The 21,560-nt window shown below is 46.9% G+C and overlaps 9 protein-coding genes across 10 annotated transcripts; 3 read left to right on the forward strand and 6 right to left on the reverse strand.

Annotated features, from left to right (window-relative positions):
* Positions 1-1,275: 1,275 nt before the first annotated feature.
* CNC04803 (hypothetical protein) lies at positions 1,276-2,610 on the reverse strand. Its single transcript, XM_024658444.1, has 4 exons — positions 2,371-2,610; positions 1,998-2,306; positions 1,792-1,947; positions 1,276-1,730 (listed from the first exon to the last, which is right to left on the reverse strand). Exons 2-4 carry the CDS (start codon positions 2,181-2,183, stop codon positions 1,467-1,469), a joined length of 606 nt encoding a protein of 201 aa, XP_024514301.1. The 5' UTR covers positions 2,184-2,306; positions 2,371-2,610; the 3' UTR covers positions 1,276-1,466.
* Positions 2,611-3,309: 699 nt separating this feature from the next.
* On the reverse strand, positions 3,310-4,709 carry CNC04805 (hypothetical protein). The gene is made up of 3 exons (XM_024658445.1): positions 4,153-4,709; positions 3,940-4,092; positions 3,310-3,874 (listed from the first exon to the last, which is right to left on the reverse strand). The coding sequence occupies exons 1-3, from the start codon at positions 4,363-4,365 to the stop codon at positions 3,524-3,526; spliced, it is 717 nt and encodes a 238-aa protein (XP_024514302.1). The 5' UTR covers positions 4,366-4,709; the 3' UTR covers positions 3,310-3,523.
* Positions 4,710-5,890: 1,181 nt separating this feature from the next.
* On the reverse strand, positions 5,891-8,496 carry CNC04810 (pantothenate kinase, putative). Of its 2 annotated transcripts, none has more exons than XM_569762.2 (7): positions 8,010-8,496; positions 7,893-7,958; positions 6,889-7,837; positions 6,607-6,826; positions 6,481-6,542; positions 6,336-6,429; positions 5,891-6,280 (listed from the first exon to the last, which is right to left on the reverse strand). In XM_569762.2, exons 1-7 carry the CDS (start codon positions 8,109-8,111, stop codon positions 6,202-6,204), a joined length of 1,572 nt encoding a protein of 523 aa, XP_569762.1. In that variant the 5' UTR covers positions 8,112-8,496; the 3' UTR covers positions 5,891-6,201. The 2 variants fall into 2 exon arrangements, with proteins under 2 accessions (XP_569762.1, XP_569761.1); XM_569761.2 differs by having other exon boundaries at positions 6,598-6,826.
* Positions 8,497-8,752: 256 nt separating this feature from the next.
* On the forward strand, positions 8,753-11,971 carry CNC04820 (phosphoinositide phospholipase C, putative). The gene is made up of 7 exons (XM_024656830.1): positions 8,753-8,851; positions 9,106-9,166; positions 9,418-9,708; positions 9,767-10,113; positions 10,163-10,559; positions 10,610-10,896; positions 10,958-11,971. Exons 3-7 carry the CDS (start codon positions 9,567-9,569, stop codon positions 11,873-11,875), a joined length of 2,091 nt encoding a protein of 696 aa, XP_024512469.1. The 5' UTR covers positions 8,753-8,851; positions 9,106-9,166; positions 9,418-9,566; the 3' UTR covers positions 11,876-11,971.
* A 5-nt stretch (positions 11,972-11,976) lies between these two features.
* On the reverse strand, positions 11,977-14,185 carry CNC04830 (tryptophan 2,3-dioxygenase, putative). The gene is made up of 2 exons (XM_569766.2): positions 13,599-14,185; positions 11,977-13,530 (listed from the first exon to the last, which is right to left on the reverse strand). Exons 1-2 carry the CDS (start codon positions 13,962-13,964, stop codon positions 12,154-12,156), a joined length of 1,743 nt encoding a protein of 580 aa, XP_569766.1. The 5' UTR covers positions 13,965-14,185; the 3' UTR covers positions 11,977-12,153.
* A 272-nt stretch (positions 14,186-14,457) lies between these two features.
* On the reverse strand, positions 14,458-16,036 carry CNC04835 (hypothetical protein). Its single transcript, XM_024658446.1, has 4 exons — positions 15,285-16,036; positions 15,183-15,232; positions 15,004-15,135; positions 14,458-14,948 (listed from the first exon to the last, which is right to left on the reverse strand). The coding sequence occupies exons 1-4, from the start codon at positions 15,695-15,697 to the stop codon at positions 14,479-14,481; spliced, it is 1,065 nt and encodes a 354-aa protein (XP_024514303.1). The 5' UTR covers positions 15,698-16,036; the 3' UTR covers positions 14,458-14,478.
* Positions 16,037-16,204: 168 nt separating this feature from the next.
* Positions 16,205-18,186, forward strand: CNC04840 (tetrahydrofolylpolyglutamate synthase, putative). The gene is made up of 7 exons (XM_569768.2): positions 16,205-16,322; positions 16,377-16,420; positions 16,481-16,568; positions 16,634-16,876; positions 16,936-17,259; positions 17,314-17,806; positions 17,863-18,186. Exons 1-7 carry the CDS (start codon positions 16,272-16,274, stop codon positions 18,111-18,113), a joined length of 1,494 nt encoding a protein of 497 aa, XP_569768.1. The 5' UTR covers positions 16,205-16,271; the 3' UTR covers positions 18,114-18,186.
* An 83-nt stretch (positions 18,187-18,269) lies between these two features.
* CNC04850 (conserved hypothetical protein) lies at positions 18,270-21,548 on the forward strand. Its single transcript, XM_024656831.1, has 8 exons — positions 18,270-18,350; positions 18,420-18,789; positions 18,839-19,130; positions 19,182-19,360; positions 19,418-19,861; positions 19,918-20,607; positions 20,695-20,896; positions 21,051-21,548. The coding sequence occupies exons 2-5, from the start codon at positions 18,422-18,424 to the stop codon at positions 19,848-19,850; spliced, it is 1,272 nt and encodes a 423-aa protein (XP_024512581.1). The 5' UTR covers positions 18,270-18,350; positions 18,420-18,421; the 3' UTR covers positions 19,851-19,861; positions 19,918-20,607; positions 20,695-20,896; positions 21,051-21,548.
* On the reverse strand, positions 19,824-20,966 carry CNC04855 (hypothetical protein). Its single transcript, XM_024658447.1, has 2 exons — positions 20,688-20,966; positions 19,824-20,629 (listed from the first exon to the last, which is right to left on the reverse strand). The coding sequence occupies exons 1-2, from the start codon at positions 20,854-20,856 to the stop codon at positions 20,124-20,126; spliced, it is 675 nt and encodes a 224-aa protein (XP_024514304.1). The 5' UTR covers positions 20,857-20,966; the 3' UTR covers positions 19,824-20,123.
* Positions 21,549-21,560: the final 12 nt, after the last annotated feature.

Genomic DNA, 21,560 nt, shown 5'->3' on the forward strand with positions numbered 1-21,560 from the left:
GCCAAAGATATCATCAGGCGTTATTTTGCAGGAGAGGAGCAAGATCCCGTCAGTCTGATTGTTATCGACGACGTGAGTTTCTCATAGAGCAGGTTCGCAAAGCTGAGCCTGATGACCCTGTCTGTGATGCGCAACTAGGATGCGAGTAAGCCTTACGGTCAACGTGCGGCAAAAAAGAAGGAACAAAGCCAAAAGAAGGCTGCTAAGTAGTGGTGCTTATTGAATTCGAGGATCAATCGCCGAAGAAATCGGAAGCTAGGAGGCAATATTTGTCGAGTGGAATGCATTTCGTGACTGAGAAGGCCACAGGGTGAATTTTCAAATGAGGAAGCCCGGAATACGTCTGATGATTCTCATCGAGGGGTGTGGGGGGGAATATAATTTTTAAAATGTCATGTAACTACTGGGATCTGTTAGTGATGGTCGTCATTGATTGAAAAGCTGTGATAATCAACCTACGAATACGTATACAACTTAACGTCAGAATGGTGTTACAACCGTCGAAAACGCAAGAGACCAGTTGATTGGCGTTTTATGGAAAGCTGTCGATTGAAGTCAGTCTATGGTCTTTGCGAAGCAGCAGAACGCAGACGAACCGAGTCATCGCATACTTCAATCATCTCTCCTCCATGAAACGCCTTTTCCCTCGCTCATTCATCAAAAGTACAACCTCTCTTCTACCCTCTGATGCTCGAACAGTCGTAGGACCGGGAGATTCTAATCGAGCTTCACCAGAAGCACGCGCTGGACATGGGAAGGCGACGACGATGACAGCACCCAAAAAAGTGGCAGTAAAAAGGGTAGAAAGGAGAGAACGTTGGCGAGGTCGAAAGTGGGTCAAGAGAAGGGGTGCCATTGTTCACGTATGTCCTTGAGAATGAAGTAATTCCAGCGATGAGAGAAGACGTGCCGGACCGACTGAAGGTTTTTGGTGACAGAAGGGTAGTGGGACGAGGGATAGGTATCGGAGGCGATGGATGACGAGGCGATGGGAAGGGAAATAGGTAAAATATGGACTTAAAAGTAGAGTAAATTAAGCGAAAAGGGATTGGAGAGCGCTCAAACCTCCTCGAGCCAACAGCTTACTCTGGATTGGCTCTCCTCAATTTACTTCCGCTTCCAAATTGCCGATTTGCTTCCGTATTTATTAATCTTCCCACGCATGTCTTCCCCATTCACTCTCCACCCATCTTTTTTTGCTCAGAGGGCCTGCAGCGGCTCAGTTCCGAATCGTTGTAGTCTGACATTGCTCTTCTACTTCTTTCCTCTTTCTGCTTATTCAGCCGTTTTAGATTTCGCCATGCATATTTGAAATATATATATCCTTAGACATAGCCTTTATACTAGTAATTCATGCGGGTTTTGCTAAATCCCCCGACTGACTTCCTCCTTGCTTTAGCCATTAAAAGTAACACCCTTATATGATATCAATTATACTTTCAATATTTGTTATCTACCATTACAACTCAAGCCTTGCGATATACAGCTTCAATACCGAAACCACAATCGGAGTTTTGCCCCCCCTGCACCTGATCTTCCCAGCAAGAGCATTCGTACACATACTGGTCATTCGCCTCGTCATATTCGGGGCGAATGGATAGGTACTCGGTGGTGCAGGTATTGAGACAGTCTAACGGAGAAGGGGAGGTCATGTTGGAACTTGGTGCAATCTCTGAGTCCAAAGTAAGATAGCACTGAGAAAGGGTGTAAGGAGAGAAGATATAGTCGACCTATGAGGATGCCATTAGTCTATTTTCGACGTAGGTGGACTTTGGATAATGAAGAGCTCACGGAGGCTCCGTCTGAATCACGACAATTTCCCGAGTTGTCTTCGGCATAGACAATTTCTCCAGAGCTTGGATACTGATCCGCGCCTGCGCATACGCAAGAATGGGCTTCTTGGTTGAAGTATGCAAGTTGTGAGCCCCCTCGTTGAAGACAAGTACTCTGTTGAAGACTCAGTGATGACTGTGAAGGGATACAACAGAGACACTTACTGCACAAGATTCTCGCGCCTCCGCATTCGTGGCAGCAGAGCCAGAGGTCAATGACGAGACTGAGTCATCTGCCACACAACCGATGTATGCCAATGTGGTAGAACTGGCAGGTGTATCGCGCACTCCTGGGATCGAGAGACCTTTCACAGCAACAGCAGTGGTGAACAGAGCGAGGGCGAAGATCATTTTAGCAGGATGTAATAATGAGTTAACGATAGGCTGTTGAAAAGACAAAGGCGATAGTGCTGGAGGGAGAACAACTGTATATTCTGGTTTATATATCCATCGTTCATCGGTCGTCAAAGAGGCCTAGGTCGTTTCCTTTTCTGTCAGCCTAGCCATATCCGGACGACAGCAATGACCTGTCACGAACTATGATGATGGCATGGCACACGTTGTACTCCTTGCTGGGTTAACGAACCAAGTATCCTAGTAATGATTGATTGATGATTGAATCGAGCAAGAAGCTGTAACACACAGCATGACGTTGGCATTGCCCGCATTTGGTGTGCATGCAACGGCAGAGACCGGGTACGGTTTTATTACCATATGCAGGAAGGAGAATGGACAGTCATCACCTTTTTTGGTTAGAGTGGAGTAGTAGGAACGAACATGAGAAATTGAGGTAAGTGACCATTCCCTAAAACGTATGATGCAACGGAAAGTGGAGGTAAGGACAAGAACGCGCTAACCCATTGCGGCGAAAGACCGGTCGCAGCTTCTTTGATTAGCGGGGCCTTGAAAGGTTGTGAGTTTCAGTCATGCACGTGACCGGCCGTGGCATGTCATGCATGCAGCTTCGTTTTTCACTTCATTCACGGCACGATCGTGCAGTGCTTGATGCTGATTTCTTATCATACACACTGCCAATCTACCGATCATTGCCTTCTTAACTCATACGGATACATAAAACAGCATCCACTCGGAGGCACCACTCAATCATAGAAAGTCTTATTATTACTTCTGGCAGCGTCATTCGACAACTGTTAATCGCCCAATCAACTAATTGTATCGGACAACATGTAGTAGTAGAGGAGTACATACCCAGCTTTATGTCATCAAATAAAACCTAAAAGCTGATCCATGTCAATGCTCAACACCTGTTCAACGCTGCACTAGTAACTAACGGATCGATAAATAAGTACAATACCCACCATGGAAAAGAATGCCCCCCCCCCACCCGTGTGATCCATACTCTCGACACCAGCCGGCGCATGATTGTCCGTCCATTTGGGACGCTTATACTGTTTTGCAAGGCTGCTGAATGAATTCCACTTTGGTGGGCTTCTACGATAGCTCGCTTGGTAGTGGGGGTGACTTGGATGCCATATAGAAAAAGAATCATATAGTTATAAGTACATGCACGAACAGTTCAAAGTCATAGCTATGGTATGGTCAAAAACGCTTCGCTGGATCAAATGGGGAGTTGGGGAGGGGATATTCTTTTCCTTGGTACTGTACAATCTACTGTCACCCTCCATAACTGCTTGGACCTTCCGCTTCCTAAAGGATTGTTCCTAACGCCCTTAGGTCGATCTTCTGTACTTGAAAACACTCTCAAAACCACAGCTTGATTTGTAGTCTTCCCATGTCACAAGTTCAATATCCATTTCCTGATTCACCACCAAACTTGGCTCAGGACTTGAAGATTGTTCGTTGAAGCAGCTGCACTGAAAATGCCACCAGTCATGCTCCGCATTGTAGGTTGGAGTTACTTCAGCGACGTTGGCTTCTGGATTGGAGCTACAGAGGTCAAGGCAGTTTTCGTGAGAAGCAGTCGGGAAAGTGATAAAGCTACGAATCGAAGCGTTCGGACGTGTGGAGGTTGATGACCAGGTACACCCAGAGAAAATAAAGGGAGAGATTAGATAGGTAATCTTCAAAAGTAGCCAATTATCAGTTTGCTATATCTCTGATATCTATTTCAAGCGGTTAAACTTACAATAATCTGATGGGGCATGCAACCTCCTGCATCGCCATCGCCGTCTCTGTAATCGGCCGAAGGAATATATTGCTGCTCCTTCGAGCAATGACACATTCTATCTTTATAGCTGTAAAAGGCGTATTGATTTATGCCATCTTCAATGCAGTGCTTCTAAAGTTTCGTTCTGTATCAGCGCTTTCTTGTAGCAATTCATTGACGAGATTGACTCACAATGCAGTCTTCATTGTTGTATTGCATTGACTTATCCAGTAAGTATCCATCCTCTGTTAATCCCGTCGTATAATCCTCTTTGACGCATCCTGTGAATTGTGGGCTGAATGGTTCTTGATCCACATGGGTTAGTCGTCTAGTATACAGGTAAGGGAGGGAAATAGCGAAGGTGGATGGCACAAAAAGTATAGCCAGTAGCTGAACGCTGATCATGTTGTCCCAGTGGATTGAGTGCGTACGCGTTATTGGTTAAAGGAGGATGAAGGGAGGCTGATAGTAGAAAGATGGAAGATGATACAACAGTCGTAGTTTGGGACTCATATGCTGCAGTACACAGGATCACGCTTATGTGTCGTTGGCCATCAGACCTGAGGAAGGACCTATTTTAAACAGTATCGATCGAGCACGGACCCTTCATACCATCGTATGGCAGGGGTAAGTACGTACGAGAAAAGGATTTCACGTGGCAAGTTACACAGCCGTGAAGGACAGTGGATCGATCGATGAGCATCCAGTCATAGGTACACAAAGCAGTCGTACCTCCTCTTCATTCTTCTCTGTCCGAGCACCCGTTAGTATAGACTTTTCACGATGAGAAGAACAGACATTATTCAAGGGGGGAGGAAGAAGTACAGGTATATGACCCAAGAAACACAAAATACCCTTAATTAATTAAAGGGCCAGTTTGGCAACTCATCGCTCGGGCAAAAAGTTCTATGACTTTCAGGGGTCCGGGATGAGTTTTGTACTGTGATTTTGGAAGAGACACACTACGTAAAGCGTTGCCGAACAGCGGTTTGAGACTTTCTTCTGGACCCAGAAAGCTGGATTGGATAACAGATCTCCTTCCCCCACAGGGTCTGCCAGGCACAACAAAAACGTGGCTTAAGAAACCGGAGGCCCACAAGTCGCGAACACAAACAAGGACCCTGATCGCTATGTGCGCGACCCTGGTGCCTTTGAGTGGTGACTTTGTCCTTTTCAAACTCACCTCAAAATCGAGGTGAGTTTTTCTGGTAACTTTGGGAGAAAGTCCTACTCCCGAAAAGAAGGGAAGCTGTTAAACTCACTCAGGTCGTGACTTTTTGAACGGAATCGAATTTGGCTGGAACAGGCCTTATTACTATTTAGAAAATACAGAAATGTCAGTCGATGATGGGGACATTCTCTTGGTGCCTGATATACCTTGGTTCCCAGCCAGTACTCAATCGTTTTGAATCCTATAAATAAATATAAAAGGGCATCATCCAATCCCTGAGCGGGTGACATCAACACCCCACTAGTCTGGATCCAACACTTGAAATCGGGAGACAGACCGGCGGGAAGGGCCGAAATGCTGGTGAAGCCCTTGCCTCATTAGGCGTGCGGGTTCTTGTTTCCTCCTCCGGGGCTCCAGACTTTGTTTGGTTCGGATTTCAATTCAAGAATGCATTTTTATTACTGTACAACGAGCTGTAGCAACCAATAAACTCCCAATGGTTCCAAAGATGCATGCAGTAGTTATGAGAGGCACAAGCGACTGGGCAATCTCTATGCCATCTTCTGATCCCTCTTGTTCTTGTCGGTCGCAAGCCACTTGGAATTATATCATTGACACGTAATTACCATCATTGGCCACGTGGAAGCCTTGTGTATCATGTGACCAGCCTGCCTGCCCCACTCTAGGCTCGACACAAGCCCCACCCCACCTCTTGCATGAGGCAGCGAATCCGGGGATGTAAAAAATCTGGGTCTCGCGTGCTCCTTGATGTGGTGCATGTCGATGCCATTATCAGTTGTGTCTTATTTCTTGTGTGATGTTTGATGTTCTATGTCTGATTTCCAGGCTTCACAACAAGAAGCATTCTAAACAGGACTTATTGCAGTATGAAATTGCTTCGTCGCTATGATTCTACAAGTCTAAAATATGACGATACAGATGCTACTTGAAAATATGCAAAATAGAACAAAAGAACAAACGCCCTTATCCTGCAACTAGAAGCTGTGTCTCAAGTCTATGTTTTTTCCTTGACCAACACGGAATGCCAGAAACAATCAGCAATCAAAAAACTAATCTGAATGCTTTTGTAAAGGGCTTCCATTCTCGTCTAATTCTCCCACATTCTTGATCCAAGCCCCAATCGCTCCCCTGGGAAGCGAAGTCAGTTAGCATACTACTCTACTGCCGATTAATGTTCACTCACAAGAATCCCTCGTGTCTGAGAAAACACGCCGTCATAGTGCCTTTGCTCCAGAAGCGAATAGCATAAGACAGAGTAGAAATGGTAGCAGCATGTCCTGCGATGGGGAGTCAGCGCAACCGGAAGGAATCAGTATTGAAGGTCTTACCTCGAATAAAGCAACCTCCGAAAAAGACCTTATCTAGACCGTATTTGGCCGCGTTCATGTACCTACCAATAAGATATTAGTCTAACAGGTCGAGAAATGCGAAGCGAATAAATTTACGCGACATGCCCAATGTTATTACTGATAGCATAAAGGAGACTCTTTGCGATATCTTCTTGCTTAAATCTCTTCCTCCTCTCCGCGTTCGAGCCTTTTTTAAACACCTTTCCAAACGACGATGCAATTGTTGATGACTTAAGACCTATCTTGTTGTAGTCCGAGCCATAGATGTCGCCAACAAGCATATCGACAGCAGAATTGTCTCCTTTTTCCGATAGCAGCAGCATCTCTACATTAGATCAGTCAGCTAAATGAAACACATAACGGAGATAGAATTATTGATTGACGCACCATCAAATGATTCGGCATCAGTCAAGAGACTCAGCAACCCCCATAACGTTCCTCCCCCAAGAGATGTCCCGCTCACGCGCTCAAAACTACCGTCTTCGTCCACTTTTACAATGCTGACACCGCTGCCAATATTCACCACCAGGCATGGGAAATGGGGCACAGGATCGTCGTCTGACGGTATTGGGGCAAACGTAACCTGGTATGCCGGCGGCATTGGTGAAGGTCTCGGTAGTTCGGATGCTGGGATAGTGAGCGCCTGTTCAGAAGCGGAACCTGCGTGTGAAACCTTATAGACCAGTTCCTCTGAGAAGTAGAAAACCTCTTCGGGCACTCTAGTCACGAATCCCAGGCCCCTGATTAGGCATTCCATCTCTTCCTCGCGATGCACTTCCACCCCTAACTCATCAGCCAGCCTGTCGTAATATTTGTGCGCTCCACCGCCGGTTGCCATGACCTTGACGTTACGCTTCATCTTCTCCAACGAGACTCTGTTGGCTGTTGCTGATGACGATATCAGATCTTGAAGGAAAATAATAAGCTCCTCGATATTGTCGGTTTCAAAGCGAGCGAAGTTCAAAAGACCCCCAGGTAAAGGAGGTGGTAAAGGGTTATGAATGGAGTTACGTGATCTGTGTTTGCTCTTTGCCGGTAAGGGTGTTGTAGCATTGTCCTCTGACAGGGTGGCTGGGGTGAGAGCACCATTTACAGTTGGGCGACGTGGCTCTGCTGGTGAAGGGTCAAAAGGTGCATGAGAATGAGGGTTGAGCGTTGGTGAATCTCGGGGGAAATAAGAGGACATGGGAGACCGCTCGGTGACGATAGGCGTTGGCTGGCTCACAGACTGGGAAGGCGGAAGGAAAGGAGATGATGTTCCGGATGAAGTGGGTGTTGCGGATATAGGGAGATTTGAACGGGTGAAGTAGACAACTTTTGCCAATGAACCTCCAACCTAATGAACATTGTCAGTGATTGTAGCCTTCGATAAGGAACCATCAGTAACTTACGTCTATGGCAATGTGCGAAACTGGCTCAGTATAATGAGGTAAATAGATACCGCGGGAGTCTCGAGTCTGAAGAGCACATTAACAACATTGCATGATAAGTATCAACCGGAAACTCACTGCAGGTGACTCCTCCTGAACTATTTGCGCCCCGGTGGTATCTACCACTATTCGCCTGGCCTGAGGAATTGAGATATCTGGCATAGATGATTGTGCAGGCATTGTTAATCGTTTGCAATTATACGAACAAACCGAGTGACAGATACATAAGAATGGGCGATAAGTGGTTTGAACTAGATCCCGGTACTCCCCTTCAGATGGCGGCGGAAGATTTTTGAATGGATAAAGCTCCGCTTCTGGTTGTTTATAAGGAATGCTGGCAAGACAATCAAGACTTGCTGGCCGATCGTAACGCCGGCAACGGTCAGGCAGCGGTCGAGCTGGAACGGAATGTGGTGCCGACGGGAGTGCTGTCTTATTTGAGAAGACAGATGTGGATACAAAAGCGAAAACAGAAGTATAACCCGATGTCTGCGGGTGAGTGTAGAAGTGCTGTAATGAGCTGGGGAATGCTGATGTGTGGTCTGAGTTCGACTTTTTGATTTGTGAGAAATGCACGAGAGTGACTACAGCATCAACGAAGATGACTTTCGTTTTGGGGGCACCGGTTAACAACAAACCGCATGATTTGCTTCCGCCCCGAGCCCGCCCCGCCGACATTTCTTTCTGATCAATTTGGTCCCACTTATAGCCCCCACCAACCAAATTGTGACGTGTCAGGGTCGTGGTGGGGTCTGGTGCGACGACGACGAAGTCATAATGGCGAAATTTCTATCCACTTTCTCTTTCGTACTGTCATCATCTTCATGTCGACATCAACCCATTCGCAGATCCACACGGCAGGCTAGAAAAGCTTGCTTCCGTTTATCCTTTATTTTGTTCCATCCGTTGACCACCAAAACGTAAGTTATGTTTTCTTTCGCCCCTTTCAATTCCATCATTCTTCCCATCATATATTTATTTCTTGATTCTTGGCTATGAGGATTATTATTGTCGCCCCAGTCCTAATGGCCTCTATCCCATGCGTGGGGGACGCCTTGAGGATTGACTATCTTCGCACAAGCCAAATGTTGCGTGCTGAGCCATCATATAACATCCGTCTCTTACTCTATCCTTGCTTTTCGCTTATGCTGACAACTAGATCTTTGTATGTCAGTGGCAGGACTCTCTAAACCAATGTTTTGCAGGTAGGCGACATATCTTCTGTAGATCGGAATGTAAGTTTTTTGTGTGCCATTCATGAGTTTGTCAGATTCGTCACGGAGCTTCGTGTCTCCTTCGTATGCCAATGGCAGCTGCTGTGCGGCCTTGCAGAAGAGCCCAACGATTAATACAATTTCCATGCTAAGACTGACCCTCATGGGGCTGAAGTCAATATGTATATTCATTTAAATGAGGACTTTCCCCATTCATCGATTTTGGTTACAAATTTGATTGCAAAGAAAAAATGCTGATTTATCGACTTCAGAACATTTGTCGTCCGTCGAGTTGGCCCAAGCGCGTGGATTCTTGGATTCTTAACGCCATCTTGGCCTTTTGTCTCCGCTGACGCGCCCTCATACGTTCATTTTTTTTGGATTGGCACTTCTGGATCGGTTGCGAGTCAAACTTCTCAGGATGGATAATGATTCGTCTGTCGTGCCTTCGCAACTGCAAGTGGGCGTACCCATGCTCAAAATATCGTCGAAAAAGATCAAGCAAGTAATTTTTAAAATCAGAAATGGATGCATATTATGGTCGAGCAAGAAAGATAGTCGTGGTCGGTAGTGTCCTTCTGATGTTTGGGACATAGCTGATAAAAAGCAATGGAACAACAGTTCCAATCGGGGACATCAGAGATTTACGTCTAGGGCAACCACCCTCCGACTCATATAACAGCAACAGATGGATAACTGTGGTGTATGTTCGATCTCAACAATGGAAAGTCTTACATATGATTGCCCTTACCGACGAGATATATTTCCTTTGGGTCAAGACGTTGAAGCAACTGGTATCTATCACTTTGGATCGCCAGGTTACCGACATCACGCCGTCTGACCCAGATATGCTCTGGATTAGACAGTTATGGCCTCTAGGTACCAAAGCTATTAATCGTGAAAAAGCCGAGGCCCTATGCGCTCAGATCGGATTGCAAATTAAAGCCGATGTAGGTGATCTTAAAGAGGTAAGCATCACTCCGAAGATTTCAATGGCGGCGATTGACCTTTCTTTAGGGCATGCTAGACATCACAGTCTTTCATGACCTTATTAAAGCTAGCCAGACTCGACCTGACATCAATCAGGTTTATCGCGACCTCACTCTGAGCGGTCTTCTCGATAAGGGACGCGTTGTCTCTTTTCTTACACATATACAGCGTATTCCATCTTCCTCTGTCGAGAATGTGTTCAACAGATATAAGTCTGGAGACTTGTGGACCATAGACTCTCTGACTTCCTTCTTATCCTCGTCTGACAACACTCCTAATCAACCCCAGGATATGACACATCCTCTTCAACATTATTTCATTTCGAGTTCCCACAATACGTATCTTGTGGGAGAGCAATGGAAAGGTGAGAGCACCGTGGAGGGTTACATCCGTGTGTTGTTAGCAGGTTGTCGATGTGTAGAGAGTAAGTTTCAAAAGACGCATGTGGTTGTAGCGAGACTGACGAAGATAAAGTGGATGTGCAATCTGGTGATGTTGAACCTGTCGTGTACCATCGCAAAACTTTGACATCAAGTGTCCCAGTCCGAGACATCTGCCGTGCCATTAAGCAGTACGGCTTTGTAACATCGCCTTATCCTATCATTATCTCCACTGAGATCCACTGCGCCTCAGAGCAGCAAAACCGATTGGCAATCATATTAAAGGAAGTTTTTGGTGATATGCTGGTTTCCGCTCCTCTGGTCGAGGAATTTTCGGAGTTACCTAGTCCTGAAGACCTGAAGGGCAAAATCCTTTTCAAGGTACGTGCGGACTTAACAGACGGATGGATTTTTCCATGACGAGGCGCCTGACAGTTTGTAGGCTAAACCTCCCAAACCCGAACTGAATTCACCAAAACTCGAAGCCAACCTTTTCTATCAAGAATCACCGTCTTCTACTGATTCCGATACTAGCTTCGTTCGTCTTGCTCGCCGCCTTTCAATACAATCCAAAACTGAACGTCCGGATATCTTCTCCCCCCAGCTCTCAGAACTTCTCGTCTATACCCATGGTGTAAAGTACCAAGGCTTTTCTAAGCTCAACGAATATCTACCTAGTCACCAGTTTTCAGTCTCTGAGCGAACAGCTGCCAAGATCTTGAAAGAAAACAAGGTAGACTGGATAAAGCACAATTTCAAACATATCTCAAGGGTTTATCCACGGGGTACCAGACTTGGTTCGACAAATTTTAATCCTGTCGATTCTTGGTCTGCAGGCTGTCAAATTGTGGCCTTAAATTGGCAAACCTTGGATGAATCAATATTGCTGAATCACGCCATGTTTCACGACAGTAATGGGTACATCCTTAAACCGCTTTCTCTACGTGAGAAGGTCGTTGAGGTGCCTGAAAAATACCTTCTTACGGTACGAATCATCTCTGGGCAACGCACACCACTTTGTGCCGATCTTTATGTCGAAGCAATCCTTAACGGGAAAATCTCAAAGCGCACTCGCGCACTTAGTCAAGTCACTCTCAACCCTTTATGGGATGAAACTTTGACATTTGAAATCACCAGCACACCAAGTTTATTGATGCTCAACTTTCTGCATTTAGAAGTCAGAAATAAAGCTTTGCAAGCGCAGTGGATGAGGCCAGTCAGTCTAGCACCCCGAGGCTATCACCACTTGCCATTGTACGATAGCCTTTTGTCACGATTCGTCTTCGCGACCTTATTTGTGAAAATAACGGTAGAGAAATTGCAAGATGTAGTCGAAAACGAGAAATCAAATTTGATTTAAGTCCGGCCTACAGCTAGCTATGCAGAAATATATTTCTGATCTCGACGAGCCTCAGTGTAAATACCGCCATTATAATGAATGTCGCGGAGTTGCTAGCCGACTCTGATTCATCTGATTCATACATCATGTGCTACTACTTTCTAATATTCTATAATTTTCAAAGACTGTGCTACTACTGATAATAATAGCTTACAAATTAATAGGTACACAAATCCAAACATTTTGACAGGATTCTCGCTGAATCGGCTCCACTAGCGACAACGACGCCAATCCTTCCTTCATTTCAATTCGTAACCAGCTCCAGTAGGTTGCAACATGGCTTTTGTAGTGTTATCCCTACACCGTTTCAGGAACTTAAATAACGCCGTTCCACCTGTACCTCTCAACTCTCCCGCATTCGCCATTGTACTCTCGTCTTCATCATCCTCCATCTCCATGCCGGTCAACCTCCTAATCCTCTCCCCGGGTTTCCTCCGCGCTTGCTGCACAATGAACTTGCTTACTACCCGCATGTGTCTTTCTCTGAAACGACGAAGAGATTCTAGCGCCCCATCATAGGCTTGTACCAGTGTAGGGTGAGAAGCCGCGAAGTGCAGCACGAGAGGCCGAAGAGGAGTAGGATGGGTTGAAAGGTGGATCAAAAAGGAGCGGTGAGGGAGAGGCATGTATGCGAGCATTCGCTGCAAGAAAGTGGCTTCTGACTTTGGGGCCGCGGCCGAAGGATTGGAGTTGGAGACTGGGGGCGCGATTGAGCCATGGCTGTGACCGTGAGGTTTGGAGGCGGAAGGTGCTGTTGAAGCATTCACAGGAGAAGAATTCATCTTAATGAATACTCCGCTCTGCTCTGGACGATTCTCGGCAGCTTCCATAGCTTCTCTTCTCTCTTCTTCAGTCGGAGAGTGATCAACGGTGAGGAAAATGTCAATGGCGTGAATGAGAGAACTCTGTCCGGCACTGGGACCCGAAAAAAGTTTACCCCTGCGACCTTCCGTACTGGCGCTCTCCGCCTCGTGAGTGCCTGCGACAACGTTGGCGTTGTCCGCAGCGAGTCCAAGATAATCCCAACCAACACTTCCAGGCCCATCCGCATCGCCACCGCGGAACCAAGGACGGATGAGGTGATAGAACTCCTCTGGATCTACTTCATTCATGAGCGTCATGGTAATATCACTGATGCGATCAATTTGATCCGCAAGTTTTTTGAGATAGATGGTGACTCTGCGAAGGGCCTTTTCATCGGCAATAAACAGCTCGTCCAGTGACTGTCGCATTAGACCAAGGGCTTCAGCTCCGGCAATCTCGCAAAGGGCTGAAATGAGATAGAATTGTTCTTCGGAACGGGTATTTGTAAATGTGGTGATAATGCGGTTGGGTGGGTTAGAGAAAGCCGAGGGGGCGATGAGGGAGTTAAGGGGAAGGAAGTTCCAGAGAACGGTGTCCGCATAGGTGAGGATAGGTGGAAGGCCCAAAAGTGGAGATACGGCGAGAAGGGGGATGGAGATGCAAGGGGGAATGGAGGTGGGCTCTTTCTGGGCTGAAGGGCCGGGGAGAGGGGTTGTGTGTACGTAAAAGTGGGCGAGGAACGTGAGGACAAGGTGCGCCCTTCGCAGATGCGGCAGTGATGCCCGAAGATCATCCGTCGCCACTACCGGTAACTGATCGTCCATCAATCATCAGCAGCCTTTCATGATGGTGCTGACTCTAGCCAGTAAAAGCCACGTACAGATTCGACACCTGCACGCCATAACTGATCCTTCTCCCGTTTGCCACCCAGCATCACTCCGCCACCCACTGCGCTGCCTCGGGCCGCGTCCAACGCTTCCTCCCATACCTCATACTCTCCACTGAGTCGTTCTACATTCTTCGTCGCCGGAAGGAACCCGGTACGGACATCGACTTCAAAATCGGCTGATGCAAGAGAAGCAGTATTGGGTGCCAGACCATTTGAGGCGGCAGACGAAGTCGAAGGCGCGCCGGAAGGGTAAAGGGCATTAGGCTGGGTGAAGGAAGGAGCAAGGGACAAGAAATGGTTTGGCGGAAGAGAGATAGAGGGTGCGAGTCTGGACGAAGGTGTGTGTGGTGGGAACATAACGAATAGATAGTGCTCCTAGGCTTCTTCGTTTCGAAGATGACAGATTTTTGTTGACTTCAGCGGTTGGGGGGGGGGGTTGTCCAGAGTATGATGGCGAAGATGAAAGCAAAGTAAGGCTGACTGTTATACCTGTGGGTTCGGAAATGTTTTTTGAGGAATGGTTTTTACTTGGACTCTTATATTATTATAGTCTGCTTGGGTGAAACTGGTGGTCGTCCGACTTGTCTGCTGTTGACGACTGATTTGGGCATCTTTTTTTCTCCACACCTCCGGCACGAACACCGGGCTCATTATCCCCGATCCTTTCCGCTAACCGGGTGAAAGCGACATTACGTAATGTATACAAAGACCCCAAAACGAGAAACAAGCACGCAATACTGGCTTTTGGTTATTTTCCTGGCCGTTCACGGCTTCCGTCAGAGGACTATATATAGAGGACGAAAAGGGGATGGACTCGCGATACAATTCATGCATTATCTTCTTACTACACAACAAGGTAATATTCTTAACATTAAACACGTTCCGGCCTCTCTTTCCGGGGGTCTGCCGGAGCAACACTCATCAGCAAGAGCACAGCGAACTTAAATCCCATTGCGACCACCACCACCACCCAGCTTCCCGCGTACTTGTGCATTATTGCTCCAATAAAACTTCCAGTAATCATTGCCAACACGTACCCCAGCCTTCGATTTCTGGCCCCAGCTTTCTTATGGGTGAAGCCCACAAAGAGATGTTTGTCGCTGACAAGGTCAACATAAGAGGACGTCATGGGCGCAGTGGGGATCTCTTGCACCGAGGCTTGACGTGCAGCAGCCACCTGCGCTCCAGACATCATCGCAAACAACATGATAATTGTCCAGTCATGTTTGTTCCCCAGTCGGGTAGCTACAGGACCTGATGGGGAAAGGAAAATGGCCGCTAGGGTGAGGCAAACAAGCTGGAAAAAGACGTTTGTCAAAAGCCAAGCGCGGCGCCTCAAACCTGTAGACTGTTAATTAGCGGTCAAGTCTGGACTCTTCGTGTATACACAACTTGCCAAAAAAATGTCCAAGATGCCCGAATACCAAAGCACCACTAAGGAAACTGGCGAGCGATACACCAGTGAGAAGAAGTAGATGGCCGGACAGTCGGACGATAGCAACGGTAAGTAGAATAGTGTTACCCGTTTCTGCTTGGCATTAGACGTCTTGTAAATGTGCAAATCGTAACACTTACGGTTGGAGGCAAAAGTACTGAAGTCTAAGGACGTAGTTGCATCCAAGATCCTGCGACTAACATCAGTCCTGTGTCAATTCAGATATCACACATTTCGCTCACCCCGTGGAAAAAGCTTGGATGATCAGACTCCATACCAGTGAATCAGCGGTGACAGTATCCCCCATCCACCCGGACCAGCCGTCCCGTCTTTTCCATGGTGGCCACACAATAGCTATCGGTGTGTCCGGGACGTCTATATTGTTTTCTTTGATCGCCCCGGAGTTATCAGTGCTTTGTGGCTCTTGGCACGTATGATTTGCTGTTCGGCTCATCCCAACATCGTCATATTTGAATATTGGGGTTGGATGAGATGGTGGCAAAGGTATAGATGAGGGACAAGTTAAAGAACGATGTATTGTGGGTGGACTCGACATGGTTGAGGAATTTGAAGTAGACGCGAAGAGAGCCGTAGTTGAGGTGGGCACGGAGTTGGAGGGTGACACAGTCGGTGCAAGGTAGAGGAGTGTGTTCATCGGAGATCGGTAAGATAGAATTCTGTGTGATCAATCAATATGTAATTGTCGAAAGAGGATTTGATGGGTCATAGAAAGTTTCCAAAGCTCATCAAGAGGCAAGATGTGGGTAAAAAATGACTGAAAATATGATGGTCCCCTTCTTTATTTAAATCCTGCTTGGTGGACAGTTTAAACATTCGTCGTGGAGACAGTGAATAACGATCAGTCCTCTACGAATTTAGAGTGCCCGAACAGGTCTGTGGAATGGGTGATGAGAATTAGGAGTCCCCGTGTGAAGATAAGATGGCCATTCCAAAGAGGGCATGAGGATTTGGAATAGACAGCAGCGAGAAACACGAACCTGGACGGGCACGGGCACGGTCGAAGCCGAAAGTTACTTCGGAATCGTGATTTAGGTATTACATAATTTAGCAGGATATGGAATAATCTCTCCTAGTTTTGATCCCTCTTGCGACTTGTGGTGCGTGCCTGAAAGATAATTAACTATCTCGCCGCTTTGTCCACCAACAAACGAAGAGGACCGAAATCTTCATCACACAAACGGCCGTCCCACTTCCCATCTCCACCATTTATGCTCCCGACCTTAAGACTGTTCAGGATGGCCAGCACAAGAACATATGCTGTAAGTTGATTCCAATATCATTACTAAGTCAGGTTGTTCTGATTAGTTATGTAGGAGGCAGTTTCTCTCCTCAATACCTGCCAATCCAATGCTGCGACGTAAGTCGCAGAGCAGTTGAGTGTGTGATCTCTCCAGAACCTTGATTGATGTCGGAATAGCATCGAGGCATTCAGAAAGTCAGGCGGACGCTTAACTGAGTATGCTGTCGCCGAGATGCATGATTACCTCCGACGTATCGGTTACAAGGTGAGGAGGCATTTACTTCCCTGGCACGGTGTTCATGCAGAGTGAAAGGGCCTGACTAGTAATAGCCAGAAGATCTAAATGCGCTTAACGTCGTGCATATCACTGGCACCAAGGGCAAAGGCTCCACCTCTGCCTTCACTGAACGAATCCTTCGTGCCCATATGCCAGGCAAGAAGGTCGGGCTCTACACTTCCCCTCATCTATGTGCGGTGAGGGAAAGAATCAGAATCAACGGGGAACCTATCTCGGAGACCGAATTTGCAAAGTACTTCTTTGAAGTATGGGACCGGCTCGAGGCGGATTCAAAAGTGAGTGTTTGTGTTTCGACAGCTATCAGGATTTGACGAATAGTCTGATTGTCTCTCAGCCATTGACACCTCAAACGCCTAAATTCCCCGTCTACTTCCGCTTGCTCACACTTCTTGCATTCCATGCCTTCCTTTCTCAAGGAGTATCGGCTACAGTATTAGAGGTAGGTATTGGCGGTCTTTACGATTCGACGAATATCGTCCCCAAGCCTGTCGTGACTGGAATCACGTCTTTGGGTCTTGATCACACCGCTGTCTTGGGCAACACGATCGAAGAAATTGCTCGGAACAAGGCCGGTATTTATAAGAAAGGTGTACCTGCTTTGAGTGTCGTACAAGAGAAAGGGGGAGATGTTTTGAAGGAAGTGGCTGAAATGAACGAGGTGTGTCCAAATCATTCACAAAGCAGCTCTAAATCTTAGCTTATATAAATATAGGCTCCTTTTGAGATTGTTCCAACCATTCCTCCGACTCCCTTGGGTCTGCCAGGAAGTCACCAGCTCATTAACGCCTCTCTCGCCGTTTCATTGTCTTCTCATTTCCTCTCTTCACAAGGGTATAAATTTTCTCTTGCCACACCCCCAGCCGTCGTCCCTCCATCATTCGTCCAGCCTCTCGCCTCTGCTCGCTGGCCTGGACGATGTCAGCTTGTCAAAAAAGGTGAAATTACTTGGTTGCTTGATGGTGCCCATACCGTCGAATCATTGAGATCTTGTGGCGAGTGGGCGTGGGACGCGGAAAAAGAGGATAGAATGCCCCAGGTGTTGATTTTCAACTGCAGTGGTGGCAGAGCTGCTGAGAGCTTGTTGGGAGAACTTCTGGAGTCGGGTGCTAGAACAAGGAAGACTAGCCGGGATGAAATTGCGAGCAAATTTGATTCTGTGATTTTCTGCACAAATGTTACTTATATTGATGGTCACTTCAAATCCGGTGAGTTTTTTCGGACCATCCGGTGACAAATTTGAGCTGACTATGCCTCAACTTAGATCTTGACGCCAAGGCTATCGATCCTAATGATCTTTCCCAGCTTGCCACTCAGAACGCTCTGCGTGATGCTTGGCTTCGCCTCAATCCGTCATTTGCTGCCGACAGAGTCCACGCTGTCGCGTCTATTCAGCACGCTATTAGAATTGTTGAAAATCTTGGAGAGAAGACGGTTCTGGTTGCTGGTAGTTTGCATCTGGTTGGAGGTGTTATGGAAGTTGCCGGGCTGCAGAATGCGCTAAGTATGGAATAATATGAAGTTGGAGAGACTATTGTACATTTCAACAATGTAACAGACCGACCTTTTTGGGATTATAGATGTACTATATGTATGCGCGCTGGTCATTCACTGACAAATCTTGTGGCTCTCTGTTTTCGTTGTTGTTTTTATGAATTGTACGGCGCTCGTGGTGTTGGCTGCCATGTGGACGCCGCATACTTTTAAGTGGAGGTCGTTCGTTCGAGAGCGGAATGATTCGTTGTTAGCTACGTACGTATCGTCTGACACTTCATGTCTGTCGCTTACCATCATTGCCCCTTCCCGCAAAACATGCCTCAGCAATGGCGAAGCTGTCACCTCTCACTCTGATCTTCATCGCTGCCTGTCTTTCACGCATACTTCAACTCACAATCCTCTCTGGCCTCAGCAAGGCTCTGCCTCTGTTCGATACATCACCATCTCTCCTGCTCTCTTCCCCACCACCCGCCTTACGATGGGATGCTATTCATTTTGCGTCTGTAGCTTACAATGGGTACGAATATGAGCAACAGGTCGCTTTTCAGCCAGGATGGCTTGCCGTGATGCGACTGGCGGGCGAGGGTGTGAGGTTTATAAGGGCAGCATCAGTCGTAGAACTGAAGGATGTGATACTGGGAGGCACAATCGTGGCTAATGTTGCCTTCGTGGCTGCGACCTTGGTGCTTTACAAGTAAGCATGGATTTCAAGGGGTACGGCGTAGCTTATGCACACCGTGTAGACTGACGAAACACATCTTCAACCCAACGTTCGCATTTCTTACATCCCTACTCTATCTCCTACCGCCCACGGCCACTCCTTCAGCACCCTATACAGAACCTATCTACTCTCTTCTGACATTCTCAGGCATCTATCTTCTGTCTATCAAGCGACAAATGGTACTTGCTGGTCTTTGTTTTGCAGGGGCAACCACCATCAGGTCCACTGGCATTTTCAACTCAATCACGCTCATGTGTTTCGCTGTTTTCGGTGATGCACACATATTCGATCTCGACCCTAAGGATTACTGTAAGGTGAGGGGTGTCTTGTTGAGCTTTGGTGCAATATTTACTGACTCTTATTAGATTCGTAAAAAATTGAAGCCTTTTCTGTCGGCAATCCTCGTGGTCGCGCCATTCTTCATGTTCCAGCATTACACTGAGACTGTATTCTGTACGAGAGAATTGAAGCGGGCAAGTACTGCTCGTCCATGGTGCAGTAACAGCCCACCAGTGTCTTATGGTTTCGTTCAAAAGCTGTACTGGTAAGTGTACATATTTTCATTCAATTTTGATATGCTAGCTGAGGATGGGAATTTTAGGAATGTTGGACCGTTTGAATATTGGACAGTGTCTCAACTTCCAAACTTTGCACTGGCAATGCCTATCCTTTTTTTCTCCTTGGCCGGCGTCGTCAAGTTCTTCTCCCACTTGGTATCTTCCTCTCAAGTTCTTAATCACGGCACTGAAGAAATCCCACCGCCTCCTATACTATTCGAGCTCTATTCTGTCCATGTTCTGACCATGGCGCTGCTGTTATTCACCAGTCATACTCAGATAACCCTACGGGTCTGCCTAGGTGATCCCGTGGTTTGGTGGAATGCGGTCAAATTAGGATTTGACAATGTTCAAATTGGCGAGGCCCCCACGGGGCAAGTCAAGGTGAATAAGTTTGGAAGATACTGGATAGGCTGGACTGTGGTTTGGGGCGCAGTAGCTGCCGTATTATGGGCAGGACACTACCCACCTGCATAGAAGTGTACCAAGTAAGTCAGCGGTAGAAATGCGAGTTGCAAGTCACAACGCTGATACGGACTACAAGAAGAATAGAGATGCATATCATGTTATTATGGGATCCTTTGAGGTTATCGCAAGATCTCGTTGGGAAGATAAACATTCAAAGAGAAGGAAGGCAGAAAGAATATCACGATCGTATTTTGAAGTGCTAATCATAGGGAATAGGTGCTAACTAACAGATGGCTATCGGCTTGTGATGCTTGACAAATTTATTAACTCCGCGCTTTTTTTTTACTCCCGAGCTCTCTTATCCAAATCTTCCAGTCGTGCAACTTCTTCTTGCCAGTACAGGACACTATCAGCAGCTCTTCTTCTTTTCAGCCGTTGTTGTTCCTCTTCATTGCCTCCTGCACCCAGCACGACACTTGCGATCCTCTGGTGATCCAGCAGTCTCAATCCAGTGATACTTACCGCCTTTCTTGCTCTCGTTTGCATCTTCTCCTTGATACCTCCTCGACCCATATCAAGATGTGATAGCTTGCCATCCTTCGAGATGATGGATAAAGGTTCCGGAGATGGCAACAAAGCCATACAGCGAACTTTATCGCGAGCGTTTTCGAGGCAAGCTCGAGCATAAGCAAGCGTACCGGGTGTTAGACCCAGGATTTTCTCGGCTTTGTCGGCGAGCTTGAATATTTCAGTTTCGGGAGTATCCTGGGTTGAGATATGAAGAGGGAAGGGGGGTGGGTGGGATGGAGTTACAGGGCGAGAAGAGGTGTGTACTGATGATGGTGAGTCTGCAAAGGAATGGAAAAGCTCAACGCGATTCATTATGCGATGATGGCAACCACTCACCTGAAAGTTCGGCCATCTCATCGTACGCGTACTCGTTCTCTCGCTGTTCAGTCTCGTCAACTTTGAATCGATTTCTGGCCTGCGAAGATTGAATAGCAAATCGATCTATCTTTTTGGTCGACAGATGGCCAACAGTGGTTTCAGTCATGATGGGTAGTAATGCAGTCATCTATGCCCATTGGGGTTAAGTGGGTCAAACGGTAAGCAAGGTGAATAAGATAGTTCAAATGGGAGATAGACGCTGGACGAAACTTGCTGTAACCGCCTTTATATATGCGTATATGAATGGTAATTGGACGAAGAACGGAGATGAAACGATGGCGGCGATCAGAAGGATTGCTTACTTTTGACTGAGCCTAATAGGATATACAGGAGACTATGCTTACAAAGGAACTCGGACTACTTATGGGGGGAATGCCCGCAAGGATGACTGCAGACTAGGAAAGGATGGCAAACAGGCAAAGGTGAGTTTATTGCAGTGTATTTGGATGTTTCAATGGCAGGCGCCGTACAGCTTCTTGGTGGATTAGGGTGCGCCATTGTTTATTGTGTTGTGTTACAGTGTCCATACGAGGGGCCAGGGTTTCATCCAGGCTCCAGAGGGTGAACTGCTACTATTGTTGTCTAGGTTGCAGGCGTTTGGTGACGGTGGTTGATGATGTGTGTCTGTCGGAGGATGACTTTTGTGATGGACCATTTATACGCGCCAGGAACCAGATCTGGTGCAGAGCTTGTCAAAGAGACGATGAATGAAGCTTGTCGTCAAAAGAGAAGGGATTGAATCTTCCAGAAAAGTGTAGTCCCTACTAGAGTTCCGATGGACATCATAGCCTAGATACGTATGTATAGATATGATTGAAGCATGGACGGAGA

Source organism: Cryptococcus neoformans (assembly GCF_000091045.1).
Source record: "Cryptococcus neoformans var. neoformans JEC21 chromosome 3 sequence".
NCBI lineage: Eukaryota > Fungi > Basidiomycota > Tremellomycetes > Tremellales > Cryptococcaceae > Cryptococcus > Cryptococcus deneoformans.